At 35.1% G+C, this 22,746-nt stretch overlaps 1 protein-coding gene across 1 annotated transcript; it reads right to left on the bottom strand.

Annotated features, from left to right (window-relative positions):
- Window positions 1-1,670: 1,670 nt before the first annotated feature.
- Window positions 1,671-22,573, bottom strand: LOC136306276 (transmembrane protease serine 11B-like protein). Its single transcript, XM_066232756.1, has 10 exons — window positions 22,449-22,573; window positions 16,708-16,823; window positions 9,484-9,602; window positions 9,318-9,385; window positions 6,436-6,596; window positions 5,741-5,779; window positions 5,032-5,206; window positions 4,024-4,283; window positions 3,406-3,548; window positions 1,671-2,548 (listed from the first exon to the last, which is right to left on the bottom strand). Exons 1-10 carry the CDS (start codon window positions 22,454-22,456, stop codon window positions 2,387-2,389), a joined length of 1,251 nt encoding a protein of 416 aa, XP_066088853.1. The 5' UTR covers window positions 22,457-22,573; the 3' UTR covers window positions 1,671-2,386.
- Window positions 22,574-22,746: the final 173 nt, after the last annotated feature.

The following is a 22,746-nucleotide window of genomic DNA, read 5'->3' as shown; positions in this document are numbered from 1 at the left end:
ATATTTGTCTCAGTTTCCTTATCTTTAATCTTAGGATAATAGTGGTATACTTTATAGAACACAAGAATTAACTGGGATAATACATATAAGGTTATTAGAATTGTGTCTCATACATAGTAAGAACTCAATAAATCTTGAACTTTATTGTTTAATTTCTTATGACAATGAATAATACAATATTGGATGTTAATTTAGTTAAACAACTAAATGGGTTAAATATCAAGGTAGTTAATAACTGAATTTAATATGCTAAGACTACTTTAAGAGTCTTTGATCTCTGAACATTTTTAAAAACTGGTATTATATATGATAGAAAAGAATTTAAAATTGCTATTTAAAAGCAAATTTATGAAACTCAGGGACAACTAAATTATAGGGTTGTATGTAATATGTATTTATTCCAGATCTTTGATACATGGAAAGTGCTTATCAGTAGAGTAAAATTCATATTTTATGGGAGGAGAAAGTTCAGTAATTAAAACATTTCCTCATATATTCAATCCATGAAGTTGAAGCTTAAGTAAAATTTAAATACTGTATAAGGATTTTTGTGAAAATTCTGAGTCAAATTCTCAGTAAAGACTGATAAAAATTTTTATTCTTCAAAGATGAATATTACAAACTAAAGTCACTTTATAAAGATTGTATGGTTCATAAAACAGGACTCCATGCTCAGTTCCACAAACTGAGACCAAGGATATGGCCAGTAATTAACAAGTCTCCTCTACAAAACAGTCAACTACAGGCACAACATGCATATCTGTCTTTGGTCAGGTCAGGATGCTCTCCAGTCTCCAATTACCCTCCTTTCCCCTCAGCCCCCAGTGCAGCTTCTAGGGTCATCTTCCTGTTCATTCCATCATCCACTTCTGAGACCGATGAATACCATTTGTGTGTGTGTGTGTGTGTGTGTGTGTGTGTGTGTGTGTGTGTGTGTGGTTGGCTCCTAATCACCAATGAATCATGAGCCCTCAAATCAGCCAAAATTTTCCTCTGATGTAGTGGTGGCCATCAGAGCCCATTCAGCCTAAATCTGCAGGCCTCCCTTACTTGCTTCTCTCTGGGCCCCCATATGCATGGTCACGAGGCCCTGGACCATTTGCACTACTTCTTCTGCCAGTTAGATGAGGGAAATCAGGGCACCCTACATCTCTTGAAGATGCAAAACCAGCGCGACAACTAAGCCCTTTCCAGGAAGCTCAGAAGCCATCCTGAGATGAGTGGGGCGGCACCTGCACACCATGAAACCCTGCTCCACCCAGAAGATTAGGCACATCCTGGGCTCTATCTGCATGGATCCTCATCTCTGTTGCCTCTGGAAAACCACTTCCTAGACCCAGAGCTGACACTCATAAGAGGATGTGCGACCACCTGACTGACTGACCTCCGCAAGCTGTGGGGCCCCAACCCTGGCTCTACCAGCCTCACTCTCACATGTGACTAGGAGCCTCCCTGCCTAGTGGCCTTTATGGAACCTGCCCACGGTAGCTCCTGGTCCAGCCGATCTTCTCCTTCCTGCCTCCAAGTAGCTTTTAAACTACTGTGCTGCCCTTTCCCAACTAAGCCCTTGACCAAGTGGAGGTAATAACAGAAAAAGAAAAGAGAAAAAAGAACCTGCAAAGAACTCTCAAGAAAACAAACAAACAAAAAAAGAAAACTGTCATATTGAACAAAGATAGTATCCTTTTAAATTTGTTTTAATTAAAATACAATATACATTTCCATGGCTCGTGGCGACTTCTTTTTCTGTATGTTACAAATGAAGAACTTCTATAGAAACCTTTATGTACTTTGAGGAGTTTGTACACCTAGTACCTGTAAATCTAAAATGTGTTGTATCACCATTTTGCTGATGGTGAAATTCTTTGACTGAGTCAGCACCCCAAATAAAGGCCTCTAAGTCAGTACCTAAATTCTGACAACATTTAGTTCACAATCACACCCCTTCCACAAAAACTGATATGAAGGCAGATACAGCAAGTTCCAACCCAACCCTCAGCAGGTGTTGGTTCCAGTCTTTCACAGTGCTCCTGGTAACTTGCAATGAACAACACACTTTCATAATTCCATGAAGTCTAAATGCCTAAAACCAAGAGCTTTATGCTATGGTGAGATAAACATGATGTGCAGGGTCCATGAAATACAAAACTAATAGGACGAGTCAGGTTTTAAGAAGAGTACTTTCTTTGCTTGGGCCTTTCTTGACTAAACATGAGGTTTCTTGTTTGTAGTCTGCTTAAAATTAAAGTGCATAAATATTTCTTCAAGACAACAGTTTTTTTTCCAAAACAATCATTATGTACACTAATTTAAAATTCATGTTACAGAATGCTTAGATGTAATAGGTAAAAATTACCTAAGATTGTTTCTACAAGATGCTTTTCTCTTAGATCCCAGTCTTGGAGGCAATCCATTTGCGGTAGGCAGTCACTCGCATATAGACACCTGGTTTATTGATTTTACCACATTCTACTCCCCAGCTCACTATTCCAACAAGGTACCAAATATTTCGAGAATTGGGGTAAACCAGTGGTCCTCCAGAATCACCCTAAATAAAACAGAATATTTATTATTATGATAATTTACTCCAGATACTTTACCCTAAATGAGAAACCCAGATGATGTTTGTGAGTCATGTTTCATGGAGACCGTACAAAGGTACGTGGTGTCAATCCCTGCTTCATCCTTAATTCTAACTGTGACTGGCCAGAATGTAACTATGATCAGCCATAATATAGTCTCTGGGGCTCTTGGGGGTTGACCTGAATCTTGAAGGTATGAACTGATAAGTTATAAGGTTTAGTGCTATGAGAAAGCTTTGGGAGACATACATTATTGATATACCTGGAGTATAGGGCTTCATATCCAAGAAAAGTAGCCAGCCCCATACCCATGAGGAGGCTAAAAAGGTAAGAGAAATGGGGTGGAAATAATTGGAATCATTCTGAGGCCAATTGTGCACATTGAAATGTGTTTTTTGTTGAAATGTGTTTAAGAGTATGGACTGTAATGCTAGACTAGGTTGTTTTGGATGCCAGATCCCTGTGTAACTTTTTGAAAATTACTTTACCTTCTTCTGCCTCAGTTTCATTACCTATAAAGTTATAATAATGACAGTAGCTACACCACAAAGTTGTGACAAGGATTCAATGAATGAATATTTGTAAAAGACTTCAGTCTGTGCTTGGCTCAGAGTAAGTCCAACCTAAGTATTTGTTAAACACTTATAAACACATGTTGCAGGTAGGGAAGAGTTACTTTAGTGCCAGAGCCAAGGGAATTTAACAGGATTGTCAAAGTACAAATTAATTGAAGCATAGAATTTTCTCCATATTGGCAATTTTCATTAAATAATAACAGTTACTTATATATTGTGTGGTCAATGTGCACAATGTCCAGACTTACCTGGCAGGCATCGATGATTCCTTCCATATACCCAGCACATAGCATCGTGTCCTTCACCATTCCATCATAAGCTTCTCTAGAATTACAAATGTTTGTATCGATAATCTTCACGGGGGCTTTCTGAAGGTACACTGGGAATTCACCTAAAAGAAGTCAACATTCTCAGCAAAAGAGCTGCTCTGAAACAAAGCGGGCTAGAATATTTGTTCTGTCCTTTGTGCCTAAGACCTATATTTGACTCTTGCCTGTTCTTAAAATGAAAAAGCCCACTTAACTCACTCAGGCAAACCAGTGAAAAAGAAATGTTCAGAGAATAATTTGAAACATCCTCCTAATGCTGCCTTTTTGTGCCCTTGTCTCTCTTTTTACATCTTTAGACAAGAACTTTTTCAATTAGTTTCTCCAGTTTAGGGAGTTTTCACAAACATGCTGATCTCCTTGGAATGTTCTAAATCAGGGCAATATGCAAAGTCATGGTTCCATATGCGCATTTCCTGAGAGATTGCCTGGGAGTACTGGGCGTCTGGAGGTAAATAATGCTATCGACTCTATACCTAGATCACTAATTTTTCTTGTTGCTTTTGTATCTTACACACTATAAGTTTTCACTGGACTTACCATTATATGAAAGTGCTCCCCATCCTGTAACAACAACTCCTTCACCTGGCAGAAAAATCTGTGTGGCTTCAGGAAGACAAACTCGATGTACATCATTGGTAAATAAAACATTGTCACTGAGCTGTACAATTGCAATATCATCGTGATGTTCACCCGAAATATAGTTTTCATGAATAATAATTTTTTGAACATAATGTTGCATATAGGGCGGAGTTACTTTGGTGCCAAAGCTGACAGTGTAGTTTCTTGGATTTAGTGTCCTAAAAAACCAAAAATCATGTATTTTTCATTGATTTCAAAATAATAGACATATATAGCCTACATCTATTATATACATTTATGACATTAATTTCCCTTGTTCAATGATCCATTAACAGCAATACAACCTGATTTTTAAATCAATTTTTAAAATCTTATTTGAGTCCTTACCCTATATACTATGTAAGGCAATGAGGATATAGAAATAAAAATAAATGCTGTCAAGAAATTTAAGTCTAATGAAAGATGGCATGAACACAACAATTATAATTGCTTCAATGGTTGTGTATATAATTAGTGGGGCCACAAACAGGAGGTTTAAATCTGCATGCTCTAGGAAATAGAAGATTTCTTACGGAAAGTAGCATTTTGGATGAATCTATAGAGCTGAGTCATATTTGCCTATAGGACAAGAGGGAGACAAGTGTGCACGAGAGGGAGGGAGGTATAAAACAGGACAATGTGCTTTTACAACTACAAGTAGTTTGGGATGTCTGGAGTGTAAATGATGTGATAAACATCATGTGAGATAAATATGTCCTGTTATGAGTAAATGACTCTTCCCATTTTTACTGGTAAGGTAAGAAAGCCTTAGATTGGCTTACCATATAACTTGTCTTCCAAACCTTCCAGGAAAAATTTGAGAATGAAAGGAAGTACTACTGATAATTAAAATGGGATAACAGGTGTCAACTGAAAATATTCCAGAGCTTTTGGTCTCCTTAGCCTTGGGCAACATGATGAACTTACTTTCGAAAGCAGTGAGCTGCAGTCACCAGGTACCTTTCACTGATCAAAGATGCCCCACAGTAGTGTCGGCCATTTATTTTGAGACTTGCTTGCCAAGGCCATTCTCCTTCCTGAGCATTGGAACCTCCCTTGACTCTGTCATACGTAGCTGACATCCTTGCTCGTCTCCCGCAGCCTGTCAGAGGGAGTCAATTTTGTTCAATTGAGAATAGGAGGATAATGTTTCTTTGATTACAAAGCTGAGAGTAAAGTAAATCATTCTTGTTTCCTTTTGTTTGACAATATCTTACACTGATAGGAACAGAATAATCTGTACAGGAATCCCTAATAGCTCCTAAATAACCTAAATACCCAGCATAAGGCCTCTAAGATATCTCAGCACTTGAAGAATGTAATAGCTGTAGGAGACATATAAAGTCATGATTAAGTACATGCCTTCTGCAACCATACTTGCTGGTTTAAATTCTGGTTCCTCCTTTTATAAGCTGGTTGATCTTAGGCAAATTATGTCACTTCTGTGTGCTTCAGTTTCCCCAACTCTACAGTGGAATTGATAGTAATACCTATTTTTAGAATGGTTGTGAGAATTAAGTAAGTTGTATGTAAAACTCTGAGAGAGTAACACATCTTTTTTCTTTTTTTGAGTAACACATCTTGACCTATGTTTTAGATTATCTCACATATTTAACTTAAAAATATCTTAACTTACGACTGTTGATAATCTTTTCAGCGTTGATCTTACTAATTTCTGAAACAGAACAAAAAAGACATGTTAAATTTAATGTCTAGCATTAGTCCACTGGCCCTGGGACCAATGGAGTGAGATCATAGGTCCAGCAAAGTAGGACTCGGACACTCAAGATAAAATGTCAGTAGAAAGGAGAGAACGTTGGTTTATTTAAATTGTTCCTTTACTGTATATGAGTGTGATGTAGAAATACCATCTTCCTAGGTCCATGAGAGACTTCTCTTTACTTAATTGGAATTGTATTCTACATCATCATTCTTTAAAAGAGCAGGAAGTCCCCACAAGTGAACCTGATTCCTGTTACTATACAAAAATAACTTTTAAAAAGTGATCTGTAATAATAGCAGATCCGATGCTGATTTTGAAAGTTACAGATCATGAAAAGAACAGCAAGACACATATAGAAACTATTCAAAGTCTTACTAACAGCTTTGAAATATGAAGCAGCTTTTCCCCATCAGAACCAGTTTTAAGGTTTTTAATAATGAAGAATAATGAAAGTGTTTTTAATAATAAAGAATACAAAGTGAACCTGATGTAAAAAATGGCATTCATTTAAAAATGTATTAAGGATCAGCTTTGTTTTGGTGTTTCTGATATGCGTTAGGGATAAAAAGATGAAAGTAACACTGCTCTCATCTAATACATAAGCTTACCTACAAGCCTAAAAGAATTAGGATCTGTAGTCAAGGATCCGGAGTGGTCACTCAGCATCTGACGTAGGATGCTTTCAATTCTTCTTGTTGTGTCTCCCTTTGTTGACCTGGAAGCCTTGAATATCAGCCATATATTTGCTGTCACGCTGTCATTTTCAGGACTAGAAACAACATAAAGTTGTCATATGTTGCTAAAAAATATTGCATTTCCTTTCTTATTTCCTGATCTTTCATATCTTGATTTCTTTTGCATTTTTGTGGGTTTGTGCAGTACTTTCACTTTAATCACAAGATTATGCATCTACCTATTTTTACTTGGTGACAATATGCATGCAGTATATTCTTCAGTTTAGAAGATAATTGGTTCTACAAGTATGAAAAATAGAAAAGGCCTGAGGCACAAAGTAGAAAAACTGGGATGATTTATTCAAAAGTTTATTTTTCTTTATTGAGCAACTACTACAGACAGACAACTTTCCTGAGTGCCATTGGGTGATGCGGGGGTGACTAAGACATATTACTGACCCCTCAAAAAATTTCCAGATTTTTAAGGGAGATAAAACATATATACAAATGACTATAATAAATGAGGCAGAAGTGGTAAGATATTTATCTTATCTGCTGATAATAATAATATAAAAAGGATGTCTTATTTTACTTAAAGTCTCAGAGAAATTTTCAGGGAAAGGGTGACATACATACTGGCCCTTAAGTATTTTTATTATGGCTTCATCATCAAGCAGAAAATTTCATCAAGTGGAAAAGAGAAGAAATAAAACTCCAGCATAACTAGAGAGCAGTAATATTAATTAGCATTTATTGGTCATCTGTTGTGTTTTATTAATTTATTAATTTAGATTTTATTTATTCATTTTTAGAGAGAAAGGAGAAAGAGAGCGAAAGTGAGAGAGAGAGAGAGAAGGGGGGAGGAGCAAGAAACGTCAACTCCCATATGTGCCTTGACCAGGCAAGCCCAGAGCTTTCAACCAGAGACCTCAGCATTCCAGGTCAACACTTTATCCACTGCACCACCACAGGTCAGGCTTATCTGTTGTGTTTTAAATACTTAATTATTACACTTATCTCTGCCACAACCTTGAAACATAGGTGTTATTGTCTTCAATTTATAGACAAGGGAAAGTTGAGACTCTGAGAGGTTACCTAATGTGCTCAAGATTATGCAGCTACTAAACTAGGATCCAGATTCAGTATGATTGAACCTATAACCTGGGCTCTTTACACTATGCTTCTGTCCCCCTGTGCCCAAGTAGCCAGTGACAACAGTGTCTAGGAGATTGGACTTTGATGGAGGGGGGCCTTTGATAATAGCCAAAGAGTAGCAGTGAAAAGAAATTGAGTAAAATCATTCATGAAGAAGATTAATCTGACTGTGGTGCTCAGGGCATATTTGTTTGAAACTGGGAAAAGGAGGGGGCAGCCCAAGAGACTGGGCCAATGGACATGTAGGCATTGTCAAGCAGCCCTGAGGCTAGTATCTGAAGTGACATTATTATGCTTTGGATCTCCCTAATGGACTACCACTTTTTTGGCGTATAAGTCAATAATCATTCCTAAGAAGCACTCAGCTCATGAGAGTTTGATTATCATAACAGGGTGTGCCCAAATGTGAAAATGCCTCTTTATCACTTCCTGCAGATTCCTGAAGCTACATGCATAAGAAAAAGAAAAAAAAAAAAACACCTTCTGGTGGTTGCAGTTTTGTCTGAGAAAACATTAATTAAATTTTAGTCTCCTATTTATTTTCAGTACAAAACATGACCCCAAACATTAATGCTAGTTGAGACCTTGATTTATTCTGCAATCCCAACAGTTCCATAGGTTCCAAAAACAGGGGTAATGCAGGCATAGTCTGGTGCCATTGATGAAGGTAAAAGCAATGGTTCCCTTCATCTGAAATGTGTTTATTTGCAAATTATTCCATGCACATTATCTTCTTTAATCATGAGTTCAGTTTTATCAGTGAAGCAGTGCAGGTGTTATGATCAATATTTTACAGACAGGGAGCAGACTCAAACTGATATAGTGACTTTCCCAAGGCTTTAGGGCTACTAATTAGCAAAAGCTGGGCTCAGATTGTCCAGTTCCTATTCTAGGATCCCTTCTGTTATTCCATGCTACTCCAAACTCACAAGCTGAGAACACAGCACAGGTATTTTATTTCTTATTATGGTGACTAGCAGAACTGTCTTGGTACCAAAATATGATATATATATATATGCTCTTTCCCACCCTATAAGAACTCTAGCCTGACCTGTGGTGGCGCAGTGGATAAAGCGTTGACCTGGAAATGCTGAGGTCGCCGGTTCAAAACCCTGGGCTTGCCTGGTCAAGGCACATATGGGAGTTGATGCTTCCAGCTCCTCCCCCCCTTCTCTCTCTCTGTCTCTCCCTCTCCTCTCTAAAATGAATAAATAGAAAAAAAAAATTTAAAAAAAAAAAAAAAAAGAACTCTAGGATAATTCTATAAGATATTTAGCTGACTTGCAAGGAGATAGACAGTAGAAAACAGGGTCTGTATTTATGCTACTGCTAAATAAGAATGTCAGAGCATCAAACATTGGACTAAGGGACCAGCTAATGTTTTCTGAACATAAAAATGTTAAGAAACCAGATGAATACATTATTTGTCATTTCAGGATTGACACATTCATAATAAATCTAATGAACTCAGCTATGTTGACCTATCTTCGCTTTGTTTTTATACTGAACAACTGATCTGAAAGAGCTTGGGATAATGCTGAATATTATATCTCATTGGCTAATTACTGTAACATATCAAGAGACTCTTTACACAGGAAAATTTTAAGCATAATAGTATGAATGATGGGTTGGTCTCTTTTCTGTTATTGTTAGTTACTTACACCAATGTGATGACTTGAGAATTGATATATTGTCTATACATGTTAGAACTCTCAAATGCATCAGACATCTGTTAAAGAAAACATAGGATCAAACATCAAATTCTAATAATATATTTACATTTCAGAAAATTAACAATTAAATAAATAGAAGAAAATACTAATTTACCTTAGTCTCAAGAATTTTGCTAAGATAGTTATTTTCTGATGATACCTCTCTTTCATAATTTCTGTTATATGGGATGTCTAGCACCTTAAAGCTACCTTGATAGTAGTAGACTTTGTTTTCTGTAAGATAAAGAAATGATCAAAGAATTAGTTAAGTGAAATGGATTTCCTATCTAGACGTAGTTTACATAGTAATACCACTTAGTAAGTATTGTGCTCATATTAGATATTGAAAAATGCTGTGAATCTTTCTGGTATGGTTGGTTAGATAACCTGGGCATTGTGGAAACTGTTTATAAGACCAAGAAAGAAGTAGATATATATCATACAGAAGTAAAAAAAACATTGTGACATCTTGATTGAGACAGGGCCATATCACAGAAATAAGATTTCTGTCTAGAACAATCAATCATCAGACCTTAAAAAAATAATTACTGTTTATTATGTGAAGAGACTTTATAAAAGCCATATGAAGTATACCCACTGTTCAGAGAAATGTAGTCTTAGAGATATTTGGTAACTTATTCAGTATCATAAAACTACTAAGAAAAGCCCAGAATCAAAACTTGATTTGTCTGACTCTAAAATCCACACCTAATTCATTAAATTTCTGTCTTATATGTTTGTAGATACTAAGCTATTTGATATATGCTATATTTTACCTCTACTATGTGATATATATTAAGTATCCAGGAATATGCTAGATATGATATGATAGTGTCTAACATATTATAAGCACTAAATAATTGTTAACATTATTTTGCAATATGATCACTGCCTTTGAACACCATCGTGTAGAAGAAGAGGCTTAATATGGATTAAATTATTACTAATGAAGTACTAATAAGGATATAATTAAATGATAAAGGTAATTGTTCAAGTACAAGTTCTATATGAATTCAGAAAAAGGAGATCTCATACTTAAAATAAAATATGAATTTTTTTAACTATAATTATATATGTGGTGAAAATATTTTACAATGAGAAAGGCGATGAAGAAAAAAGCCAGACAGTTCTAAACAAAATGCTAAAAATGGGTTGGTTATAAATAATAATTTGTGAATAAAAAATATTAATTGTAGTTAGTTTGTATGTTATGGATCTTTTGCTTCAGAGATCAAGCTTTGCAATGGTAGTAGGTTTTACTACAAGTAGCAAAAATTGACCTTGAAAGTATTGAACTTTATTTTTTACAATTTACTATTTGCAATGTATCCTTTAGTTTTTAAATTAAATCCCCATATATTTTTGCCTATTACAGCAATTAGGCAGCTATAACTATTCTTCAGTATTAAAAAAATAAATTGGCAAGATGTAAATAATTTTTATTTCAACAGCTTGGAGCATTTTTCTCCAGGTACAGTGGATAAACTGAATATATAATGTCTACGACATTTAAGACTAAGAAACCATAGTCAGGAACAAGGAAATCAATTTTTGAATTGGACATTTAATTTAACTCTATGTGACAATCCTAATGGACGACTATGCTAAGGCCACTATTCACACAGCCATTATGCTCTGTTGGTACCTGATGAGATGAAAATAACCCCTTAGGGATGGGATATCAGTAAGGCTTACTTGTACCTTATGATTAACATTCCATTTCTATAGGTTGTTCAAATACTAATATGTATTAAGAAAGATGGGTAAGGGGCAGAAAGAAGGAACTTGTTTTACAACTTGTCCATCACTTGGTATAACTTATTTCTGTAAAAAATAATAATAATAATAACAAAAAAACTTGCATGAACACTTGATTTTTTTTCTTTTCTTTCTTTTTTTTGGGGTTAGTGTATATTAAGAGTTCTCTGTTCAATCACAGTTTAAACAGAAATTATGAAAACATTTATATTTAAAGCAGAGTATAAGCACTTCTAAATTCTCCTACTTCTAATCTCATAAAAGTCACGGGTGAGGGACCCAATTCAAGGGAAAAAGAAAACAGTCATAACTCCAAACCAAAAACCATAAAGCAAACATGCCAAAGACTGAAGTACACACTAAGGTTAAAAATTGTATAAAGCAAAGATTCATCTCCTCACGAGTTGAGTTAAATAAATATTTTTCTAAAATGTTCTCATTGATTCTATGAATTGGATAATAAGAAATCAGGTTATGGAAAATGATAAGGAATATTTCTTTAGAGACTTATTTGACACTGCAGAATAACAGCAGTGAAAATCAAAATGAAACCACACTTCTGTGCCATTTTAATTATTCATGGTCTAAGCTCCTGTTGGAGCTAGGCTGGGATGGAGAAGGGAAGAAGCCAGGATCACTCTACCATAGTTCAGAGAGGGTAAATTAATCACAAGGCCTTTTGGCTAAGGTTAAATGGAGAGTGTAAATTAAGTGCTATGCTCAGGTCCACCCTGGCTTCTTAAATGTTAAAAACTGAAGGTAAGTGTGCCCTTGTGTTAAAGAAAATAACAGATTGGTTTAAAGAATGTTTGAGAGAACAAAACAAAATATATGCTGCAAATATATTCCTTAGGCTATGAGCCACCCCTAGACCCACTTTCCACAGTAATCCTTTGAAAACAGTTTCACCCAAATCAAGAAGAATAAATAATAATTACAAAGAATCCAATAGGGAACTTGTATAATTATCAAAGGAACAGAGAAAGAGTTCTAACTACTACTTCCTGTTGTCTTAAAGCTATTATAGAATAAAGAGCTAGCCCTGGCCAGTTGGCTCAGTGGATAGAGCATCAGCCCTGATTGTGGATGTCCCAGGTTTGATTTTTAGTCTGGGCACCCATGAGAAAAAACCATCTGCTTCTCTTCCCCTCCCTCTCTTCCTTCTCTTTTTCCCTTCCACAGGCAGTGGCTTGATTGGTTCAAGTGTTGGCCCCAGGCACTAAGGATAGCTCGGTTGGTCCAAGTGTTGGCCTCAATTGCTGAGGATAGCTCAATTGATTTGAACATCGGCCCCAGAAGGGATTACTGGGTGGACCCCAGTTGGGCTACATGCAGGACGACTCTGTATCTCTATTCTCTCCTCCTTTCACTTAAAAAAAGAAAAGTATAAAGAGCTCAAAATATATAATTTAGTGAAGAAGAAAATCTGGAGAATTTAGTGAAGAAATGGAAGAGGAAAGAAAAAGTATCATAGATAAGAGCCACATTGGAAGCCATTGTTATAAGATTAAAAATCTTTGTGTTGTGAAGGACAAGTGTGAGCAAATCAAACAAAACTAAATGGAAAAGGAAAACAATGTAAAATTAGTATTGAAAGAATGACCAACATTGTAGGCAAAAAAAAAAAAAAATCGACAAATAATTAATATTTCTGAAAAAGTACTGAACAAATAAGTTTGAATCTGTAGTTTAAAAATGCCCATTGAGTTCTAAAGAAAATTGATATAGGACAAGCACAACATTAAAACAAACTGGTCATGGTGAAGCCAAAGGATAAAAATATTGTAGTGGCGGCCCTGGCCGGTTGGCTCAGTGGTAGAGTGTTGGCCTGGAGTGTGGAAGTTCCGGGTTCGATTCCCGGCCAGGGCACACAGGAGAAGCGTCCATCTGCTTCTCCACCCCTCCCCCTCTCCTTCCTCTCTGAATCTCTCTTCCCCTCCCACAGTTGAGGCTCCATTGGAGCAAAGTTGGCCCGGTCACTGAGGATGGCTCCATGGCCTTTGCCTCAGGCACTAGAATGGCTCTGGTCACAACAGAGCGATGCCCCAGATGGGCAGAGCATCACCCCCTGGTGGGTATGCCGGGTGGATCCCAGTCAGGCACATCTGGGAGTCTGTCTGACTGCCTCCCCATTTCCAGCTTCAGAAAAATACAAAAAAAAAATTGAAAAAATATATTGTAGTGGGGAAAGTAAAGATTTATGCCATTTTAAGCCATAAATCCTAAATGTCACCAGGTAGTTTTGAAAGTAGAGATGAAAGTATGGTTAAAACTAAGAAGACTGGTTGAAACAGCTAGATCCCAGTGTCTTCCCCAGCAGCTCTTTTTATAATAGGGAAACTGAGACACTGTAGAGGGTAGTTGCATCATACTCAAAAAGTTTTGGTGCATTTTTACCCCAAATTGACTAAAGAAAGGTAGCAGGAGCCAGAATATGTATCTTTCCCCCATCCCACCCCCTAAAAAAGGGAAGCATTTCCCCCCATCTGGGTATTTGGACCAATACAAAAGAAAAGACCTAAATATATGGTAATATGATTTCTCTCAACAAAACAACCTAGCTAGAATAGTTTATATGAAAAGCCAGTGTCAACACACTCATTTCATAAAGAATTTTCAATCAGCCCTTTAATCCCCAATCTTAAATGTTAGCAGACACGAAAAGATAACCATATATTTGAGAAAAGTACCTAATATGAAATACAGTTAATGTTTGAACAACATGGATTTGAACTGTGTGAGTCCACTTAAACACAATTTTTTTTCAATAAATTCCTACACTGTTAGTGGAAAGACAACTTTATGCATTGATCTTCATCATTTTGTAAAGAGAACTTGAGCATCCTTGGATTTTGATATCCATGGGGGGGTCCTGAAACTAATCCCTCATGGATACCAAGGTACAGTACATCTTAAATTTAAGGGAAGTCAAACGTATATGTGAATTTTATGCTGCATGAGGGGTCAGTACCCCTAACCTTTATGTTGGTCAAGGGTCAATGGACTGCCTTAAGAAGCAGAGAAAATCTTGGATGAAAGAGACTAAATATTAAAACAAATTATTATATTCAGAGATTTTTTTAAGAAATAAGATCAAGATGTTATAAAAATGAATAGCTACATAATAAAGAGGGTATCTTAGCAATTAAATATAAAAGGCAGAAATAAGGAATTCAACCAGTGGATTGGAAAACTTAAGAAAATGACTCAGAAGTGACTTTTTAAAAAACTAAGGATGGAGCCCTGGCCAGATAGCTCAGATGCTTAGTCTCAGAGGCAGATTAAGATGGGTTGAGGCCTTGGGCACAGAAGAAAACATTGGGCCCCTTAAAAAAAGAGAGACAGGAAAAATAAAAATATATGTTAATCATATTTTTAAATAGATAAAAAATATTATGTACTATTAATGTTAAAATTGCACATATTAAACCAAACTTGGTGTCATTAGGAAAAAAGTGTAAACTTGGGGTTTTGTGGGGCTCTTCAGAAGTGGGGCCCAGGGTGTGCACCTGGTGTGCACACTGTTAGATTCAGCTCTGCTTAGTATTGTCCTGATATCTCAAGGTTGTGGGTTCAGTCCCTGGTCAGGGCACATATAAGAGACACCCAATAAATGCATAAATAAGTGGAACAACAGATTGATGTTTTTCTCTCTCTCAATTCTCCTATAGTCTCTTCTAAAATCAATCAATAAAAATTTTAATAACTAAAGATGGAAAATAAAAAGATAAAGACAAAATTAAAGTTAACATTTAGGGGCCTAATATTCAAGTTACAGGATCTCCAGAGAGAGAGAGAGAGTAAAGAGGACAGGAAATTGTCAAAGCAATAATCTAACAAAATTTTCAGGAACTGAAGCATATGACTCTCTAGATTGGAAGCATAATAAATAAAAGTAAGATCTAGATGGTGTCACATTACATAAAATTTCAAAATACTGGAAACACAGGAACAGATTCAATAAGGTTTCAGAAGTTCAGGGAGAAGAGGTTTTATATAAAATTTCTAGAATCAGAAGTCATCAAGACTTCTTAACAGAAACTTTGAAAGCAAAAGGACAATAAAGATTTATCTTCAGAAGGAAAATTCCTCCAACCTAGAACTTTATACTGTTAATTAAGGTTAAGAGGAGAATTTAGACATTTTTATACATGTAAGTTGTCAAAACTGTATATTTCCCAAAGCTTCTACATTCCACCACAACTGAGTGAATAAAATAATAAAAAGGAAATATGGAATGCAGGCAATAAGAAATTAAGTCCAGCAGACAGTTGAAAGTAATCCCCAAGATGCTACTGAAGGAAAATTTCAAATGGACTGTTATATAGCCAGGAGGTGAACGAGTACAGAATCCTCATATTCCACAGTATAAAGTAAAGATAAAACCAATGACTGAAAAACTAGAATATAACAATATTATGAATCAACTGAAAGAGTTGAAAGTGGTAGCCTCTGAGAAATGGGATGTAGGAGATATTTTTTATAAAAAGATCTACAAATTTGACTCTAAATTATGAATATAGATAGCTTTGTAGGGGGGAAATGCAATCATGGCAAAGTCATGGGGAAAACGTTCACAGTGAGCATATGCTCTATTTAAGTATATGTAAATTTACATTCAAAACTTTAAAAAGGCTATACATGTAGTAATTATGATTACAAACCAGGATAAAGTATTGTAAATATTGACAATGTAAAAAGAATAGTATTTCTAATAAACTACAGGAAAATGTGGGAGAAAAATAAGAAGTGTGCTAATTTTTTAGTCTTTCATAGCAGAATATAAAAAACAATACTGTCTAAAGTTAAAATGTGGTTTTTAAAAAATAACTTCAACTATGCTTATGTTTTCAAAGCTAAAATATGTTAAAGAAACTTTTTGTTGTTGTTGTTGTATTTTCCCAAAGTTAGAAACAGGGAGGCAGTCAGACAGCCTCCTGCATGCACCCGACCTGGATCCACCAGGCATGCCCACCAGGGGGTGATGCTCTGCCCATCTGGGGCATTGCTCCACCACAACCAGAGCCATTCTAGTGCTTGAGCCTGATGCCATGGAGCCATCCTCATTCCCCGGGCCAAGTTTGCTCCAATGGAGCTTTGGCTGCAGGAAAGGAAGAGAGAGACAGAGAGAAAGGAGATGGGGAAGGGTGGAGAAGCAGATGGGCAATTCTCCTTTGTGTCCTGGCCAGGAATCAAACCCAGGACTTCTACATGCCAGGCCAAAGCTCTACCAATAAGCCAACCGGCCAGGGCCATTAAAGGAACTTTTATATTACTGTTTTGTTAGGAAAAATTAGTCAAACTTCAATAATCTTTGGTTTCTTTTTTACACATGAAATAAATAATATTATAATTATAAAATAACATATAATACCATATTGGTAGAGTACTTTTTCTGCCTATCATATATCTATCTAAGCATTCAGGTCACTATGTGGTATACTTTCTTCTACCTGTAATCCCAGAAACAAACATTTTAATTAGAGATAATTCATTGCTTGCAGTTGTCTCTTTTCTTTTGTAGAAACAGAAATAAAGTTTACAACAAAATATAATAAGTAAAAATGTATTCATCACCAACCTACTGCAAGAAAATAAACCAGGAGACCAATAGTTATTCCCAGGACTGCCAACACTCCAAACACAATAAGGGCAATCATCCATAGTGGCAAAGATGTACCGGAATTTGTGACTGGTCTGAAAGTAAAGGGCATATGAAAGGTTTATCAAAATAGTCAGTCATTTCAAATTTTTCTTTCTTTTTGTTTCTGCCTGGAAACTCTACAGGTTATGCACAGAAATAACAAAATACAGAAAGAGAAGGTAGGGAGAGAAAGAGAGAGAGAAAAGGAAAGAGGGAGGGAGGAAAGAAAGAGAACAAGGGAGAGAAAAAGAAAGTGCATGAACTTACCTTAATGTTTATGATCACACTTTCTGGATCTGGGCTATGAGGAGTTTGGTGTTTGATGCCAAGTTATACTCAAAATCTAGTTTCTTTCCATGATCATTGGGTGGTGACAGAATTAGTATGAATAAGAGAAGAACTTGTCAGGTTGCAAAGGAAGAGGGATGGGAAATGTAAATGTCTTAGAAGTTCTTAATGCCTAAGCCTTTCATAATTTTTTTAAAGTATGATCATAATCCTATTTTATTTATTATGTCATTATATACAAAGAACACATGAATGTGGAGTGCTATATTGGGTAAGAGCAGTGTTCATCTCTCTTACTAGCTTGTCAATGGATGATTCAAAGAGGTCTTTTATACACAACTTGCTAGGATCAACCTACAATAAATAAGTTAGGTATTTTCAGTGTTTAATTTATATAACAAGTATCTCTTGAGAGCCTCCGCTTAAGTTGAAACAGGAATGTACTTTCCAGACAAAGAGGCATAGAAACATATCTAGGAAGAGGAAATAACATGCAGTGCTCAAAGAATGACAAATCTTTTTCACAATTCATTTTTCTCACAGCAAACTGTGAGTCATGGATTGACCAAAGATGAGGTTGGATAGTGTGATGGTTAATTTTGTGTGTCAACTTTGGCTAAACTATAGTGCCAAGTTGTTTGGTAAATCACTAGTCTACATTTTTCTGTGAAGGTATTTTATAGCTATGATAAATATTTATAATCAGTTAACTTGAAATAAAGGAGATTGATTACTTTTGTAATAAAGGAGGAAATTGGGCCTCATCAATCAGATGAAGGCTATAAGAGCTAAACCTGAGGTTTCTGGGAGAAGAATTCTGCCATGGAAGTATAGCACAGAAATCTTGCTTGAGTTTGTAGTTTGGCTTGTCCTATAAATTTCACACTTGCCAAACTCACAATTTTGTTAAGCAATTTCTTAAAATAAAATTTCTCAATCTCCAGATTGAAAGAAATAGATTAGATTAGATAGATAGATGATAGATAGATATAGATAGATAGATAGATAGATAGATAGATACAGATTTATGAGCATATAGATATATATATGATATACTATAGCCAAAAGGATCTATCATCTATCTATCTAGAGAAAGAGATACCTTGTTGATTCTGTTTCTCTGGAGAATCCTAACTAATCAACAGAGAGGCAACAAGAACAACCTTTGATGTCACATAAAGGTGTTGAGATTTTGTCCTATGTTGTAGTATCCTTCAAGTCTGACTGAAGAATGGCCTTAATCAGACATACCTGGGAGTGTTTATTAAATATGCAGATTAACCTATCATACCTCAAATTTAATGAATTTAGATTCTTAAAAGGGCCTTGTAATTTGCACTTTAACATTCCTGGTGATGCACATTCTCACTTAACTATGTGCTCTCCTCATGGCAAAATATTTAAAAACTTTAATCTAGACAGGACATGTCATCAGGTTTTCAGATTAGAAGTAACATTAGGGACATAGTTTTTTATGTATTGGATTTCAGATAAAAATAAATTGGGTTGAATGCATTCAAGAGAAAATGCTTTTTTAAGTCTTTGTTAATTTTTTAAATCTCTTTGAAAACTACTTTATACTTTTTTCTCACACCTCCAGCACCATCTGCCCCATACTCAGTCTTAACTGAAAACCTAACTTCCTAGTCCACTGAGAAAATAGAAAGCATCAGAGAATATTTACAACTCCGTTATCACATTTGTGAACTTCTCTTCATCTGTACCCCATCTGTAGGGTAAAATGAAAACTCAGCTTTTTCCTCATATTTCTGTCAATAAACTATGCCCCTGTCTTAAGCCAATCTCTCCATCTCATTTCACTTTTAAACCTACTTTCTACCTGTTTCTAACCTATGTTCCAGTCATTTCAAACTACTCAGAGTTCTATGAACAACCCAACTCTTCCACATCTCCATGTCCTTGCACATTCTGGTCTTCTACCTAAAATGTCCATCTCATGTCTACCCAGTGAGCTTCCACTCAAACTTTATCATTTTAACTCTGTCATCTCCTCTTCACTGAAGTCTTCCATTGCCCAGCCTATATGGTTCTACCTTGACAGTAGTTTTTATTTTTTATATGACAGTTATTTTACCTCTAGTTGTGAACATGTTGTTATCTGGAGCTATGTCATTATTTGTTGTTGTTTTATACCCAGGGAATAGGGTGGTGTCTAGCACATTATAGATAATACTTGTTAAAGGAGTGACTGCATGATATTAAGGGATATTAAGGGCAACTAGATTATAAGGGATAGATAGATCCTATAAAGAGCTTTCAGTGTTAATCAAAAGAATTTTAACTTCACCCTGCAGAAATGACTATCATGAGAACAAGTGCTTAAGAAGATGAGTCTGCAAGCAGTCAGTCTGCATGATGAAAATTAAAGGAGAGAGAAAATTAAAAAGGGCAGACCAATAAGTAAAGAGGCCATGGGCATGTAGTGACGGGGTGTTTGATAGTGTAGCAAGAATAGAAAGTGATGAATTTGATTAAGTTTACAGTATAATATTTATCAGAAGTTGGTAATTAGTTAGCTATATTGGTACAGGATGGGAATATGTTAAAAATGACACAAGTTTTTACCTCTAAAAGTAAAGAAGAGTAAATGAAGCATAGAAGAGGTAACTTGGAAAGAAAAATGGTAAATATTTTATATCTTGAGTTTGAGAGACATTTAAATTTTCAATATACAACTGGAGATATTGGACTGGTAGTTAACGCAGTTGGGGATGTCAACTGAGGAGTTATCCAAAAAACAGGGAAGAAACAAAGCTGTGAAGCTAAATTAGTGTATTATAGTGTGTTAGTATAAAACCTTATGCAAATTTTATATTTCTCTTTTTAAGACACTTGTTTCCAGCCTGACCAAGTGGTGATGCAGTGGATAGAGCATCGGACTGGGACAAAGAAGACACTTGTTTCCATTCTAACTACAACTAATTTATCTCATTTTTAAATTTATATCCTGTATTTCAGTCTTATTGTTTGATGTCTCTTAAAATTTACAATGACAGCACATTTTTTAAATGTCAAATTCAATATATTTTTTAATGTTTCTCTCTCTATTTTTTTAAATTTATTTAATTAATTGTGTTTATATAGATTCTATATATTGTTCACCTTTCATTGATGGGTAAACAGTTACCTCATCTCATAAGCATTCAGCACCACAAAAACTACATTGCTCACTGCTTGACTCTCTACACCCTTACTCCACACCCTTCTGTACTTTTCTGTGTCTCATGAACTCTTACTCATTTTTTTCCTAATAGTATCTTAATTGGGTATATGTTGTACATTTCTTATTTTGACTAGTTTTATTTTTAAAGCTTTACCTTAAAACAGGACTTCATATAAATGTGGGCAAATTTTTTTCTTATCTCTAGAGTTTACGAACTTATATTTATATAGGAACATAAATCTAAGTCTAGTAAAACTTGATCAAATAAAATGTCTTAGAATTTATTCAGATGCAATGGTTTGAAAGAGAACTAAAATGACTTTATTGTTTTCATTTGTCCTTCATTATAAACACTCTAGAATTTTATATTTACTTTTCCTATCTTCTTTGTATATTTTGATTATTGCCTATTCCCAGCTTAGATGTTCTCTAGGTTGTAGCAATCTTTAACTCATAATCTAAAGATTTTATGAACCATGACGCAGATTAAAAAGCTGTTTAAAAATGACAGACTTCCCGGGCAGAAAAATCTCTCAGCTATTTAGCCAAAATTCCTGATAGTCCAGACTACAAATTCTTCTGAAAAATAAAATCACATGAGGGAAATTCCTGAAGGAGGACCCAGAATGTTGATTATATCTTGCCATAAAAAAACTCCTGACATGAACTCTCAATGCTACCTTGGCAAGGATCAAAAACACAGTTTTCTTTTGAGATTTTCCTCATTCTATTCAATAGAACTAACAGTGAAAAAAATTGAAATTGATAAAGTGTGGTTTTGAAGTCTTGACTTGCACTTCTAGTGTTCTTTTTTCTTCTCTTTGTTGTTTATCGTTCAGGCAGCCAACTGAAACCACAGGATTGACTAAGGTCTCCTCAAATGCACCTCCAGAATCAACCATGTTGCCAAATCCACTCAAGCTCTTCTGGGCAATCAGATTAGTGCCTGCTTCTAAGGAGCTAACCACTGAATTAGAGTTTGAAGTTTCATTAGGTAACTAGGAGTGCTTATAAACAATGGCTTAATCCTTTGAAATCTTTCAGGTTAGGAATTCAAACAAGTTGTCAAAATGTTGAAGGAAAAGAGGGAGGTGCTCTATAAAGAAAAAGATCATCCACCCAGCATAAAGGTGATGACTCTCTTATAGAAAAAACAAAACAAAATAATCTTGCTGTTTCCTCTCCACTTCTAAATGTTTTATGATCGTTGTTTTTTTGTTGTTGTTGTTTTGTTTTGTTTTATTTTGCTAATGGATCAGAGGTGTGGCTAATAAGAAAACATCAGGGTAGAAATAATAGAACATCTTTAATAAAAATATGCAACAATAAACAATTTACTTCAGTTCAAGAAAAAATTTTCTTAGTGTATCTTATCACAGTGACTATCCTTTCTAATCACATTTTTACATGAATACTAATATTGTGAAAAAACATATATATAAATATATGTTTGTCTTAAAGGGCTCAATTATTGACTCAAGATGACATTTTTAGAGAAATATTTGCATAGTCATGCATTTATATTTCACAGTTATCTGAGTATTAAATACTTATAATTATGTTTACTTAATTTTGCTATTTTGCATATTTTTGATGAAAATGCCTTGTGAGCTTAAAGTACATTTTTAAAATGCATAAATTATCACTGTTCACTTCACATAATAATACTGTAGAAATAAATAGCACGTGTCTATACATAATTTTATAGTTCTAATTCATTAATATTTTACAGATAAAAATATATGGTTTTATACATGATTTTTCTGACAATATCTATGAAGCAATAGTATTATAAGATTCAAGGCAATATTCATGAAAGCACTTTAGAAAGCACAAAATGTTAAAAATACAAGGGACTCATAATTATTATCACCACCAATAACAATTTAACGTTTGATTTATAAGATAAAAAAATTTTCTCTCTGCTTCCCCCTTTCCACTTTACAACAGTCACCCATTTGTATTATTTTTCATTCACATGCATGTCATTTTTCTGAAGCATTCCCCAAATCACTGCACAAAACTATAGATTCTAAACAAAAATATGTCTGTGAAAGGGCTGCCTCTATGAAGGAAATTCTGTGGAAAAATTACCAATTCCTCCTAAACTTAATTATTTTATTACAACCCTTGGGTGGGAGTCATATTGGAAAACAGTGTTAGTTCTATTTATATCAGAATTTTAGGCATGCAAATTTCCACTTACCTATACATAATGTGCTAATATGTTGGCTGTTGATGGCAAGAGAGAAAAAGAAACTTCTGTACTTCTTTTGTCCTGATCAGTGGTTCTCAGGTAAATGTGCTACCACAGTGATACCTGGGATTTTAAGGGCTGGGTGCAATAGCAGACGGTTATTAAAAGGAAACTTGTTTAACAAGTGTTGATGACAGCTGTGAGTTGGATACTTAGAAAAAGACAGTAGACATAATTTGGATTAGTTGCCTGAAAGGTCCACCCAAAATTACCAGTTCTATTTTAGTAATTCTTTATTTTTAAAAAA

Source organism: Saccopteryx bilineata, chromosome 5 (assembly GCF_036850765.1).
Source record: "Saccopteryx bilineata isolate mSacBil1 chromosome 5, mSacBil1_pri_phased_curated, whole genome shotgun sequence".
Classification (NCBI taxonomy): domain Eukaryota; kingdom Metazoa; phylum Chordata; class Mammalia; order Chiroptera; family Emballonuridae; genus Saccopteryx; species Saccopteryx bilineata.
Note: the sequence above shows the minus strand (reverse complement) of the source record. Positions and strands in the feature narration are given on the sequence as shown.

Coding starts and splice junctions, on each gene's coding strand:
- LOC136306276 (XM_066232756.1), bottom strand. Junction 9,386..9,483: donor GCAAAATTCTTGAGACTAAG/GTAAATTAGTAT, acceptor TTTCTTTAACAG/ATGTCTGATGCATTTGAGAG. Junction 5,207..5,740: donor TGAAAAGATTATCAACAGTC/GTAAGTTAAGAT, acceptor TCCCTCTGACAG/GCTGCGGGAGACGAGCAAGG.